Raw genomic sequence first — 14,663 nt, 5'->3', positions numbered from 1 at the left:
CTCTTTTTCTTTAAAAAAATGCAAAAATCTGGATTACAGTGAGGCATTTACATTGGAAGTGAATGGGATCAATGGGATTTTACAACTTTGTTGCCATTAGGGTTGCAACGGTATGAGATTTTCACGGTTTGAGAAATATCACGGTATACGGTATTACACAGTTACTATTATCAGTTACAATGACCCTTAAAGGAGTGAAACAGAAGGGTGTGGTAATCAATATCATGCCAAAAATGCTGTCGATTGAGCTTAACTTGTATTGAACCCAGAATATTCCTTCAAGCCACTTTAGAGAAAATACTTCAATGTGGAGAATTTCATAAAAAAGCCTGAAATTATTGAGATATAAATATTATTATTATTGTTGTTTTTCAATATTGCCCAGCCCAAATGACCATTCTGTATATTAAGCTAAGGACATGTGCATATATGCATTTGTTTGTGCATGTATTTGTTTGCGGCATGAATAACAGTGATCCTGGGTGTGTGTGTGTAGCTGTTGGAGGTGCGTATGCAGTGTGAACTGAATGAAGTGGAGTCTCCGGAGGATGGAGGGGAGCAGGTGTCAGCCGTTTCTACCCCAGGAACCTCCTCCAGCCCTCTGAGCAGCCTGCCTCAGTCCCACCCTTCCACCAGCAGCAACAACTCCTCTGATGGCCTACGAGATAACGTCCCCTGTCTCAAGTACGGCAAATCATACTGTGTTCAGTCTGTTCCAAAACCTAGTGAGCTGCCTATGTAGGCATAATAGACACGCTTCAGCTATTCTTTTTACTGTTCTTGTTGTTACTTATGTCTTGTGTCTTGTTCGGGCAGGGTTAGGAGTTCCCCTCTCAAACAGTCTCCAGGTTACCAGGTGGAGCTGGTAATTCAGCTGGTTTGGGTTAGCGGGGAGCCGCCACAACCGATCACCAGCCTGGCCGTCAACTCTGCGTATGGCCTGTAAGTCCATGAAAGGACAACTCATTTGCAGCATTTCATTTGATAAAAATATCTCCAATGTTGTTTTGGATTGTGCTGTGAGGATTTTGTATAAAAGCACTTCATTTGATAAAAAATAATGCAAAGTTATGTTAAAATAAATTAATCATTAAAATAATTCTATTTTCATTTGATTAAAGTTTTAATGAATTCATTTGTCTAGATGCCATTTTGATTTTAAAATGTAATTAAACTGTTGAATACATAATTCTGAAAAAAGTGGCCATCTAATAACCACAATATACGTCATGTCCTGGAAAATTGCACCTTGAAAAGTGTGGGAACCCTGAACAGGAGGATAATTTCTCTCTGAAGCATAGTTATATTGTTTTTACAGAGTTGTTTTGGGCAATGGTAATGGACTTGCAGTGGTGGATTACCTTCAGAAAACTCTGCTTCTGAACGTGAGCACAGCTGAGCTGTACGGTTCGACAGACCCTCATCACAGACAACCCCGCTCGCCCCGTAAAACCAGACATCCCTCTGCAGGTAAACAGAAGCACAAATCCAGGGGAAAGCTTCACCTAACCACTAGTAATCATATCCTCTGCATGTTTGTCGTTGTTGGTCTGTCTGTATCACTTGCTGTCTGAACAAGTAAAACCCACATGCTCATTATGAGCGGACTCAGTCTAAGAGCTGTGGTGCTCCTACATCTTTCAAACTGCAGGTGGACTTCTCCGACTGAGGACCATCTGGCCCTGGTCTCAGAAAACCATCTGATCCATATGCTCAGAAAGGGGCGCCAGTGTCTGTTCTTTTCTCTTCCCTGTCTTTGCATGTTCTTTCTGCTTGTTGTTTACTCATCTGAGTTTCAGTCTTTGAAATACACAGACGCCAACAGACTGAATTCACGGCCCATGCACAAGCACACACTAGATTCGTATTGTTATTATTAAGGATGCACTGATATAGAAAATTTGCTTGATACCAATAACCACTAAATATTTTTGTAAGAGCCGATAACTGACATAATGGCTAATGTCACAAATTTACAGTCTTGCCTGTTTAAAACAAAAAATATCATTCATGCTAAGCGAAATCTCATGCTTCATGTGAAATCAGGCAATAAAACATTGTAATGTATGGCATTTATTCACTATTCAATATTTGTTGTTGTTTTGTTGCAAAATTGGTCTTTTTATTTGTATTAAAGCATCTTAAAGAGTCTTGCTTTTAATTCCCTTAAATGCGCATATACACTGGCTGCTATTATCTACTCCCAATATCAGCCTAATTAGACTGAGACTGATTAAAAAAAAATATTGCTTGATACCAATATGGTCACCGATATACTGTATCATGCATTCCTAATTATTGTTGTTATTTGAATTATATAAAACATCATAATCTCTGATTAATCCTTTGGGTTGGTATTTTGCCTGCCAATAGAGCGCAACAGTGTGGTTTCGGAAGTAAAAACTCTATTCATTTCCATATGGGAATGTATTTATTACTGGGGATAGACCAACTTTGAGCTCAGATGTTGCCAGTCTATGGCATGTACCATAGATTGGCAACATCTGAGCTCAAAGTTGGTTAAACAGACTTTGGTCTGTTAAAACCAACAGTCCGCATTATTTCAACTTCATTTTTAATTACTACTGTGACGAGGAGGAGGGTGGGGCCGGGCCATGTGTGCGCACTGCCGGCCCTCAATCAGGCTAATCAGCCGAGGAGAGGGATAAAGCCGAGCCAGATGCGGCAGCTGTGTGTGGCTCTCTCTCTCTCTCGAACTGCCGCATCCGGCTCGGCTTTATCCCTCTCCTCGGCTGAGTATCCCGATTGGTGGCCGGCCGTGCGCACTCATGGCCCGGCCCCGCCCTCCTCGTCACACTCATCCCTCCTTTGCCTCAGGCCAGGCCGCGCCTGCCGGCAGGCTTTCCCTGCCTTTCGAGACCTGCGAAGGAGACAAGGGGAGGGATAAGGGGAGAGGGATAGAGCGAGGCGGAGCGACAGTGAGAGAGAGAGGAGAGAGAGAAAAAAAAATTGCTCTGGAGGAGTGGTCCTCAACCACTCCTCCAGCCTCTGGTGGACGACAGCCGCTCCTCCCCGGGTGGACAGAAGCGCGTCCTCTGACCCCTTGCGGATGGAAGACCCTTCCACATTCTGGCGGCCGGGAGCGAGCCCCTCCGCAACTGGCAGCGGCTCCACCGCTCCAGGCGGCTGGCAGTGAGCCCCTCCTCCCCTCGCGGATGGTGGCCATTCCTCCACATCCAGGCGGCCGGCAGCGACTCCTCCGTCCCCTGGAAGATGGCCACGGCTGCTCTTTTGGGCGGACGGCAGTGGCGAGAACTCCACGACAGCGCATCCCTCCTCCCTCCCAGGTCTCGGCACCAATGTAAACAGAGTTAGGATGGGCAAGGAGGAGGTGGAAACCAAACGAACCATCAAAATAATGTTTAATGAAAACTTAAAAACATAAACACACACGGCAGCTGCGTGTGGCTCTCTCTCTCGAACTGCTGCATCCGGCTCGGCTTTATCCCTCTCCTCAGCTGATTAGCCTGACTGGGGGCCGGCCGTGCGTACTCACGGTTCGGCCCCGCCCTCCTCCTCATCACAACTACTTTAATAGCGGAATTCCTAATGGAGAACTAGACTACCCATGATCCTGAGGGGGAAAATCCACCAATCACGGCAAACTACTCTCAAAGTCTCATAGAATCTCAAACTGCTTTTATATTTGGATCTAGATATTTTGCAATACTGTAAATCCATTGTTTCCATACTTTTAATCTACTACAACTTTGTTTTTCCAAAGTTTTTCATTCGATTGCTTCATTCACAATGCTTTATGTCTTAATAGTTCATTCCCTCATTAAAAACGTTAAGTATTGTGCCTTTGTCCTTTTTTCTGATTTCTAAAAAAAATGTAAAAACAAATTGTTTTTTGTTTTGTTTTTTGGCTTCAAATTAAAGTTTGTAATGTTGTGATTCACCTCTGAGCTTGTTGGTTGGTTTGAACTCTTTTATGAAGGATTTTATACAATCTCTATGGAAAAAATGAATGGGAAAAATACTTCCGGAATCAAGGCGACTGAAAAAGTAGGTGGGCACTGTTGCACTCTAGATTGTCCTGAATCCAGTCTCTTGGCTCTGGGAGTTCAAAGACCTTCAAGCTGTTTATTTGATTTTGTGACATTGTTTTGTCTCACCGTTGCAATATTCGTCTCTCTCTGTGTGGTTTCGTAAAGACACTCTCCATAAGAAGTCTTGCATGTCCGGCCTCTCTAACTTTTATTCTGAATCTGTGAAAAAGCTTCGCTCTTCTTACATCAGTAAGTCACACGTCACTCATCAAAGGTCTTTCTTTCACTTTATATTTGTCTCCATTTTTCTGTTATTGTTTGTTGTACTCTAAACTGTGTTTTGTGTTGGTTTGTTTTCTGAATACGATCTGATTGGCTGTTTGGTTTAGATGTGTTTGTATCTGACAGGTTTGTGTGACGGTAATGATAGTTCTGCCGCTCCAGAGGAGCGATGCAAATCACCAACTTCAGGTAAGATGCCCTCCCACTTTCTACCATACAAGAAGCGCATTCTTTTTCTGTGTCTTACATTTTAAATTAAATAAATGGGTTTGTTGATTAAACTAAAATAATTAGTTCACTCAAAAATGAAGATTCTTTCATCATTTACTCACCTTCATTTTGTTCTAAACCTTCATGATTGACATGTTTGCAGAATGTTAGCCTCAGTCACCAATGACATTAATTGTATGAAGAAGCATAAAAGCAATGAATTAGGGCTGGGCGATAGGATGATGTAATCGGATATCGATGATGTCTTACAAAGATCCGAACAGACATGATCGACAATATCGGGAAATGGCAAAACCATGGATAAGGGAAGTGGGCAAATATATTAAACAGTAACCAGGATGTGAAACTAGCACCCGCCACCCCAAAATGCGACGAGGCTGAATCCAGTTCACAAGCTCCTCGTCCAAATGTATTTCATGCATGGGTAATTTTGCTCATCTACCCGCAACAGGCGGGCGACCCGCTGTAAGACGTCTCGGAGTGACACATGACAAGAAATGCTGTTAGTCACAAAGACATGCATTTGAAGAAATACACTTTATTATATTTTTAAGAACAGACAATAGAAAAGCCGTCAATAGCTATGCTTCCATCAACGCTTTTTTATGCGCATTTTAGGATATCGCATAAAATCTGCTGGATGGAAACACCAAGATGCGAATAAAATCTGCAAAATGCGCATGGAAAACGTATAATACACTCGCTTGAGGTGGATACATTTTTTATTGTGATAAGAAGAAATGTGCATAAACTATGATGGAAACACATTTACCGAATAAACTCCTATTGGATTTAACAGGAATACAAGATGCGCATCAAAAACCACATGACTGAATAATTCATTCATAACTGGATGAACCAGCGGACCAATCATCACAACTGAATTGTTGCCCTGGTCATTCTGAAGTACCCGTGTCCTAAAAATCCAAAGCCTGCATAGAGTTTGCAGAGCAAAGTTAAACACAAACTTGCAGGTGTACAGCATTAACCGTATTACCAAAACTCAATGCAAACACTAATTCGATAAGAACACACATTTGCCAGCATTAATTGGGAACACAAGGGAATTTATTAGGCTTTATTATTCTGATTATTATTATCTTTACTTTTATGATTGTCTTTAGTTCGTAATCTGTAGGCTATTAATATTTTTCCACCTGGTGTCGTTGACTGATAGTTGGGTGTTGGCAAATGGGGCCGTTGGAGACGTTAAATGTTTGGATCTGGGGAGGTGGCTGTAGACGGTTTTTTGATCACTTTGTTATTTTAATGCTTTTTTCATTTAGGTTAAAGTGCAATTTGAATATAGAAATTTCTTTTGTTTAGTTTTTTAAAGCAAAATCAATAAAGCAAAACAATTCACCGACCCTCGGCAGGTGGGTTGTTGATGACGTGATATTTTTTAACATAAGGCAGTTATCGCTAAAATCTTTTTTACATATCGCACAGCCCTACAATGAATGTGATTGATGACTGAGGCTGTCATTCTGCCTGCCACGACATTTCCATGTAAGAAAAAAAGATATAAAGGTTTTGAACAACATAATGGTGAGTAAATGGTGACAGAATTTACATTTGTGCATGAATTACCCCTTTAAGAATGTGAATTTTTAGTAGGTTTATGATGACTTAATTGTCAGCTTCAAAGGAATAATTCACCCAAAATGAAAATTCTCTCATCGTTAACTCGCCCTCTTGCCTTCCCAGATGTATATGGCTTTCTTTTGCAGAACACAAACTACGATTTTTAGAAAAATAATCCATATGACTCCAGTCGTTTAATCCATGTCTTCTGAAGCAATATAATCGGATTTGGGTGAGAACAGACCAAAATATAACTCCTTTTTCACTATACATCTTGCCATTGCAGTCTCTAGGCACGATCATGATTTAAAGCTTGAAATCATGATCGCCAATGAGACTGCTGATGTCAAGATTTATGGACCAACAGAGCTGGGGTATTCTCCTAAATATCTTTGTTTGTGTTCTGCAAAAGAAAGAAGGTCATACACATCTGGGATTTCCTAAGAGTTAGTAAATGATGAGAGAATTTTCATTTTTGTGTGAACTAGTGCAAAAATAACTAGATGGGTAAAGTTAACTTTGATGTTGGCTTGACAACAGTAGTTTTAAAAGTTTGATGGTAACACAGACATTACAGTGATACAAAAAGCCATCTAGCTAGAGAGATATAGTCAGACAGACTGTCACAAAGTTAGTTAAACGGATGGATGGATGGATGGATTGTAGGTAGGTAGGTAGGTAGGTACGTAGGTAGGTAGGTACACTATTCCAGAACAGTCTGAAGGTCTGTGCTGAGTTTGGTGATTGAAGGAGTTATTGTTACAAATTTTAGTCTTGGTTTAAGGATTTTGAAAAAAACCCTAAACAACATGTGCAGAATAACAGTATGTTTGCTTTGTCAAGCCAACATAATGACCATTTTTAATTGGCTTCTCCAAACCACTCCCCCTGTTGTCCATTTTTCACCTTATTCAGTTTTGTGTCGGCGATGATGTAGAAATTACACACTTCACCTTTAAGACGTATTGACATACTACAATGGCAGTACATTGGATGTAAAGTTCTTTTGTAGTTGAAAAGTCTTGAGCACAGCAAAAAACCAAGCAGGTTTCACTTACAAGGAATTTGACTTTGATATGCAGATAGTTGGCAAAAGTTACATAACACCTCGCTGACTGTATCACATTATTATGCAGACAGTGTTGCCCCTGTCGGCTCCGGTTCACCGTGCAATTTTGATGAAGACAGCAAACAAAATTTCCTTGACAAGGGTACAGTACATTAATAAAACACGCCCCTTTCAGAATGTTTTTCTCCCAGGAAAGCCTTAATTGTCATTGATTGGTTCTTTTCAACACATTTTTCCAGTGAAGTCCAAAAGCAGGCTGATATCCAAGACTGTTGTCAATGATTTTGGTACTGTATGATGTTTATGTTATGGCAGTCTGGGTCTCTCCGATTCTGCACTAATTAATCAGGCTCTTTTTGTACTAACCAAGTGAACTAACCAAACCAATTACTTTAAATCAAATGGGTTTGCTTAAAGACATAGTAGCCCTGAACTTGAGCTTTTTGCCTTGCTTGTTGGTTTGAGTGTGAATGGCGAACTAATGGAGAACTTTTACTACATGATTGTATAGCCACACTTAGTAGTACATTTTCTGTTGTCTTTTTAAGACATAAAAACCTTTTCTCTTTTTAAAGGAACAATTCAGACAAAAATGAAAATTCTGTCATTTACTCACCGTCATGTAGTTCTCAAATGACATCTTTAAATATGGCACGTACTGTAAAGGCGCATAGCTCAAGGTTGGACGTTGTGATGCTAAACGTCATTGGTTCTTACAGTCTCCGAACTGATCGTGACACGGAAAGTATACAGATGTGTGAATACGATTTAAGAAGTCCAGATGACTTGCAATATGGAACTGGACTACACTTGAGATACTTTAATGGAGCTTTTTTCCTTTTTAACAGTGTTCGTCTTCATTCACTTTCATTGTATGGAAAAGAGCAGTGCGAACATGCTCCTTTTGTGTTTCATAGAAGAAAGAAAGTCATATACTGTAGGTTTGGAATGACAAGAGGTTTAGCCATGACAGAACATTCATTTTTGGATGAACTATCCCTTTAATATGGCTGATAAGAAAATACCGTAAACTTTCAGGTTTGAAACCAAAGAGTTATCATGCTGTTTTAATCTGAAAACTGTTCTGTTCTCATAATTGTCCCTTCTGTTGGTTTATTTCTTTTGTGCAATCTTAACATTACTGGCTTGCTGTATTTTACCATGATGCATTTCAAGGGTAAAAATAGAAAGAGAATGAAAATTAAGTCATTCTAACATAATGTATTTAGAAGTGTGTGTGTTCACACAGATCTCTGCTTTACTTTATAAAAAAAAAAAAATCACACACAGATTTACATTTGGACAATCTCAGAGACATAATGAGGCACCTGCTGTTGTGACGCTTGATCGATGCTGGTTTCACTGCCACTAATCTCAATGCAGTTTTCTGGACGTGATTTCCGGAACTATTTCTGATTGTTACATACTAGGTCTGAATCAACATGTCTCTTTTCAAGGGCTCGTGGCTGCTCTGTGGCTTCATTCTCCAGCTGATTAACTCTTTCTCAATCTGCTCAATTCTCTCATAAACCAAGTGATTAATACTTTATCTGTCTCTTGTAACAGCGTATTATCCAGAGTACTGCTGTTGATTATTTGTTCAGAACTGTGTTATCTCTTTTTTTCCAGCTAAAATATCCCGGAAAATTAGCATGATTGGTGATCAGAAAGATGGTAAGCGTTTGCTCTTTCACTTTTAGTGTCTAGGAGTAGCTGTAGGTCTTTTGCAGGTGATCATTTTCCTCCACGCTGATGTATACTGGGTGTTACTTTAAGCAATACTTGTCATCACATTAAAAGGACTCTTGAAGTTGCAGTATGTACACTAGTGAGCTGCCTCATTGTTTACTGTCTAAGGCCCGAAATGTACTCCACGCAAATACGTAAATGCAAGCATGAGGTAAGAAAGCTCGGTTTTACGGGTTTACGGGCGGACAGTAAACGATATTGCTGCTGATACTGCGTCTTTGCGCATGGTTTTGCATGCTAAAAACTGAAATTAAATGAAGGTATTTGCAAGTGTTGGCAAGAAACATACTCTGTCTAAAGGCAAACATTTCTGGGTATGCAAGCTCGGTTTCATGGATCGGTAGCTGCCAGTGCCAATGTAGGGCTGAAACGTACTCTACATATGTCAACTTTAACTAACTTGCTCAGTTTACAAACTGTGGCTCCGCCCTCAAAGATGTTGACTTTTAAGAGAGAACTGGCCATAGAAGAAGAGTTTATGCCAATGCCCATCATAGGCGCCCCTAGTGGCACTGTTGATAATGCACCGCGAACTTGCATTGCATTATAGATAGCAGTCTGAGGCTACATCCACACATAATAGGTTTTAGTTTGAAAGCACTTTTATTTCACTACATTTACGCCTCTCGTTCACTCTAGTTCTGCGTTTTTCTTCATCGAAAATGGTGCATTAAAAAAAACAGAGTTAAAAAAACTAAAAAACAGTGTCATGTGGTCTAAAATATTTCTGAATACGATGGCGCACCAAATTTGTGTTTGCGAAGCTATAAGCATTTGCGTTCACATAAATACGTTGAGTATGTTTCGGGCCTAAATGAATGCACCAGTATGTGCAATTTACAGTACGTTAGCAAGCTAGTTATACTTCAAACTGACTGTTTTGCGCGTAGACAGGATGTTGCGCCATCACTGCTCTCTCCCCGGTAAGAAGCCACAGAGTTTTGCGAAGGAAATGAAGAGGAAACATGCAGCTTCTTTCTGTAAGATCACACAATTTGATTCTGACCCCAGTGAGTGACCTGGACTGACTCATACTAACTCAATGGAGTCTGACGTGTGGTGTTTACTTACTTGAAAATGTCTTCTAACTTTGGTTTGGTTGTTGAAACTGAATTTTTATCCTCTTTAATCCATCACCTGTTTTTGTGTTTTACACAGATTACAGATTAAGGTCCAACATTATTATTGTAATACACACATACACATTACACAACAGTAAAAAACTGATTTGTTCTCCCAAAACAAAGCAGATTATGGATTTTGACCTCAGAATACTGCATGCATTTGATGTGTATCCTCCAAATTGTATGGCCAAATCATACTACATAGAGTATACTGTATTTTTAACTGTTTGCCTGATCAGTAATGATCAATATCAAGCTTTCAGACTTTTAACACTTTTAATCTTTTACAGTTGAACAACATCTTCAGAAAGACTTAGGTCTCTTCTCGTTTTGTTGTCATTGACTTGTGTGCTGTCATTACGTGGTTTACTAATAAATTGCAGACATTTGAAGAGCGAACAAAGAAATTTCTGGGTCATATTTCACCCCAAAATCAAACAGAAAGAAAGAATTATATTTTTCATTAAGAATAAGGCCCATTTAGGAAGGAACAGTAAGTGACAATTAACCAAATTAATTGCAGTAATTCTCATTACTGTAAAACAAAAATGGAAATCATCCTGTCTTTTTTTATTTTTTTTTATTACTGTTTCTTTTTATATAAATTAAAATCAAAATAAAATAAAAAAATATGTATTTATTTTAGGTCAGTTATTTTTGGTAATTACTTAAATCACCACAAGAAATACTAACATTGTGTTTAAATTACAATTAAAATATATATTTTTGTCCCTTATTTTTGGCATTTTGGAAATGAGAAGTGGGGGTAAAATGTGCTGAAGTGTCATGAAAATCTTGTTTAAAAAAAACTATAAATAAAAAATTATAAACATAGGTTCTTAAAATAGCTTGCATTTCTTTATGGAATATTTTTTTTTTTAGGGGGGAGAAATTTAACCCAGACATGTTCTTGACAGTTTCCTTGATTCACCCTTATATTGCTTTACAATTTGAATTCATTAATTTAATCGATCTAAATGCATCTGTTTTTCTTAGAGTGAAAAAAAAAAGTTCTGTATTTGTGTGGTGAAGGCAAGTCTTTTTTTATATTGTATGGAAATGCTTTATGAGTTTATGGGGATTTCTGATGCATAAGTGAATGTTTTAACTTATTAGTATTGTGTGTGCAGTCCTAGCCCTGATTTGTATTAACGGAATAGCTGGATTTCTTACACATTTCATGATCCTTTAGAACGGATTTTCTATACATATTCTCATACTGCACATTAAAAATGTCTTATGAGTGGGTTTTATTAACCATTTTTGGCCTTACAGGTATCCTGATGTGGTTCTGCAATTATTTTATTTTTGGTAAGTCATACTAATCTGTCCCTGTTTGTTTCTCTGTTTTTGTCCCTGATTGGCCAACATATACTCAGACGCCAGGGACAGCTCATTCAGCCGCTCTCGCAGCTCCAGTGTGACCAGCATTGACAGGGAGTCACGTGAGGTCATTTCTTCCTTCTTGTTTTGTGACTCTCTGTCCAAGAAGAGTGAGATGATGGCAGTGCCCAGCCTATGGTTTGGCACCTCTTTGGGCAGCATGCTGGCCATCGCCCTCACTGTGCCCTCTACAACTGAGCAGAGGATGCAACAGCCTGTGGGCATCGCTTTTTGTGGTAAGACTATTTCTTTACTTTCTCCTCATCAATTAATGACAGTTCTGTCCATTAGGAATGTCAATTGAAGCTTCAGCAATCATAGATCGTAAATAATTACAATAATTTCTGTAATGTATGGATAACATGTGATCGGAACAATATGGAGGTAAGTAAATGATGACAAAATTTCTGTGAACTATTCCTTATATAAATCATGTACATGAAACATGCAAACTCTTTATAGAAGAAACCTGTAAAACAAAATACACTCATGGTTTGACACTTCATGTCATCACAGGATGTGTAGTGCGTTTGAAGGGAGCTATCCTGCGCATGGCCCAGCTGGACGCCTGCGGGGCTCTTTTGCCCCACGTTTGCGAGTCCTGGTATGAGCCCAACGCTCCTGAGGAAGAGAGAGAACGGACACGAAAACGCCGACCCACCTCACCTCCATCTTCACAGGAAAACCAGGACTGCCAGTATGCTGTGGTATGCTCGGAGAAACAGGCCAAAGTGGTGGCCCTGCCCTCCCAAAACTGCATCTACGAGCACAACATCACAGAAACCTCTTTCGTACTCAGAGCTGATGTGGTGATGATGACCGCAGGGGTCTGCATCGCCTGCTTCTGTGCCAACGGTCACATCATGACCCTCAGGTAAAAAAAAACAAAACATGGACTATATGATAATGTCGCTATCGATTCTTGATGCTTTTATGCTTTGTGATATTTTTATTCACTTGTTTCTCATTCATCTTCATTGGACTTCAGTACTTTGCACAGCAAGTGCTAAAGTTCCTGCTTTACTTCAATGTTGTGCCATTGTAGTTATGTAGAGGATATAAGCACATCAGTTTTAGTAAAAACAAAAGACAAAATGAGGGAATAGCGTACCTTGGTTTCAGCTTGTTTTGCATGACATAAAAACAGAAGATCTGTAAGGCATGGATACTGTATGGGCCAATCAGAATTGATTTGAGAATGCTTTGTAATTTAATTGAAAGAGTTGAGGTGAAAGACAGGATGCAGAATAGTAGTTCAATTTTGAATTTAAAGCAGAATTAAAATGCAGATGAAATTTTTCATCTTTTTATCATGAATCATCCATAAACAAGCTTGAAGTAAATGTTTTTTATGAGCCCTGTCAGCAGGGGGCAGTCAGCGCGTCTCAACAAACCTCACGAGTAGTGCAGCCACAGAATGAGAGCCTGTCAAATAGGATGTGTTCTTGACATTTGAGCATCCTAAAAATGTGGCATTTATGATGCTGAAAACCAGTGAAACGCTACAGACCTGTTTGTCTGATGCATATTCACATAAATCAACCATTAAAATTAGCACAGAATGAACGCAAGAACACGACAGATTGACCAACTCAGTTGCAAAATGGATTGCTGTTGACTGTAGGCTTATGTTCAACATAGAGTTGTCAGTAGATAAAAATCTTTAATTGCATAGCTCAGTGGTAAAATACGCTGGCTACCACCCCTGGAGTTCGCTAGTTCGCTAGTTCGAATCCCAGGGTGTGCTGAGTGACTCCAGCAGGTTTACTAAGCAACCAAATTGGCCCGGTTGCTAGGGAGGGTAGAGTCACATGGGGTAACCTCCTCGTGTTCGCTATAGGGTGGTTCGTTCTCGGTGGGGCACGTGGTGTGTTGAGCGTGGTTGCCGTGGTGGATGGCGTGAAGCCTCCACACGTGCTATGTCTCTGTGCCAACGCGCTCAACAAGCCACGTGATAAGATGCGCAGGTTGGCGGTCTCAGTCGCAGAGGCAGCTGGGATTCGTCCTCCGCCACCTGGATCGAGGCGAATCACTACGCGACCACGAGGACTTAAAAGCGCATAGGGAATTGGGCATTCCAAATTGGGTGAAAAAGGGGAAAAATACAAAAATAAAAACTTCTATCGTGACAAATCTCATGATTTTTCATAGTTAATCGTGATTAATCTCAGATTTTAAAAGTGCTGAAATCTGACTCTATATTACTGTATACTTATTTCCTGTCAAAATGCATTTATTTCCTTCTTTGGAAAGAACAACACAATATAGCAAAACAATAAAATAATAATGCTTCATTAACATTTTCCGAACTCCACAGTACAAAGACAGAAATTCACCAAAATAGCACCAATTCAAATAACATTGAACATTTATCAAAGTTTAAGTGGGATGATGACTGATTGATAGAACTACTATTCATGGCAGTGCTCATTACATTTCTTAAACCCTCATCCTCCACAATATTTATCATCATCAGGCTGTCTTTTCACTTTGGATAAAGAATGCACATGATTTGTTTCAGGGCAACAAGCGTCGCGTTGAACTCCATATGAAAAGTGCGTCTTGTTCTGCTTTTAGCTCTGGCACTGCCGATGGAAATATAAGTCATCCGAATTGGCTGTTAATCATTAGCTGGCGCTTCAGAAGCTCGGTGGCAAAGGGTACAAAGTTGAAATGATGTTACATTTGAGTGGAGCGTCACCAGACCCTCAATGTGGTAAAATGATGACTTTCAAAAGACGCGAAGAACTTAACTTTTGTCACAAGTCCCATCAGAGTTTGATTTATTAGAGGTCCTTTCTCCAGCACTCACTGTTGTGTGTTTGTTTGTAGTGTGTGGACATATCGCAAGGGTTCTGCCCTCTAATGAGTGTTCAGACGTCATAAATGTCAGAATCTATTGTCAAATCGGTCCGTGCCTTAATCGCGATTAAGAAAAAATGTACGCGTTATACATTTTAAATTAATTGCATGCGTTAACGCGTTAATGCCGACAGCATTAATTCAAATACTACATTTACATGGACACATGAAAGCAGCTTATTGTGTGAAAGTGGCATTCCCGTTTACATGCACTGTATAAGCGGCGTTCTCTTTACTCACTTATTTACAGTATGCGGATCAGTCAATAAGCAGCCTTCTCCACAGCAATGTAATTTCCCTGCGACGCTTGTGTAAATAACAATCATGGCATCCGAGGAAGACTTCGGTATTTTATTGTCCTTTGCT

The 14,663-nt window shown here is 39.7% G+C and overlaps 1 protein-coding gene across 5 annotated transcripts in view; it reads left to right on the top strand.

Annotated features, from left to right (window-relative positions):
• stxbp5b (syntaxin binding protein 5b (tomosyn)) overlaps positions 1 to 14,663 on the top strand; it is a 57,492-nt gene that overhangs the window by 37,838 nt on the left and 4,991 nt on the right. Inside the window, exons 16-25 of one of the 5 annotated variants that reach the window (XM_051645823.1) lie at positions 497 to 684; positions 817 to 942; positions 1,319 to 1,470; positions 4,179 to 4,262; positions 4,422 to 4,484; positions 7,247 to 7,321; positions 7,419 to 7,466; positions 8,809 to 8,853; positions 11,432 to 11,671; positions 11,952 to 12,309. In XM_051645823.1, the coding sequence (XP_051501783.1) occupies positions 497 to 684; positions 817 to 942; positions 1,319 to 1,470; positions 4,179 to 4,262; positions 4,422 to 4,484; positions 7,247 to 7,321; positions 7,419 to 7,466; positions 8,809 to 8,853; positions 11,432 to 11,671; positions 11,952 to 12,309 (1,379 nt within the window). The remainder of the gene's footprint in view (positions 1 to 496; positions 685 to 816; positions 943 to 1,318; positions 1,471 to 4,178; positions 4,263 to 4,421; positions 4,485 to 7,246; positions 7,322 to 7,418; positions 7,467 to 8,808; positions 8,854 to 11,431; positions 11,672 to 11,951; positions 12,310 to 14,663) is intronic. The other 4 variants (XM_051645819.1, XM_051645820.1, XM_051645821.1 and 1 more) reach the window with 4 other exon arrangements.

The sequence above is a fragment of the Myxocyprinus asiaticus genome, chromosome 20 (assembly GCF_019703515.2).
Source record: "Myxocyprinus asiaticus isolate MX2 ecotype Aquarium Trade chromosome 20, UBuf_Myxa_2, whole genome shotgun sequence".
Classification (NCBI taxonomy): domain Eukaryota; kingdom Metazoa; phylum Chordata; class Actinopteri; order Cypriniformes; family Catostomidae; genus Myxocyprinus; species Myxocyprinus asiaticus.
Note: the sequence above shows the minus strand (reverse complement) of the source record. Positions and strands in the feature narration are given on the sequence as shown.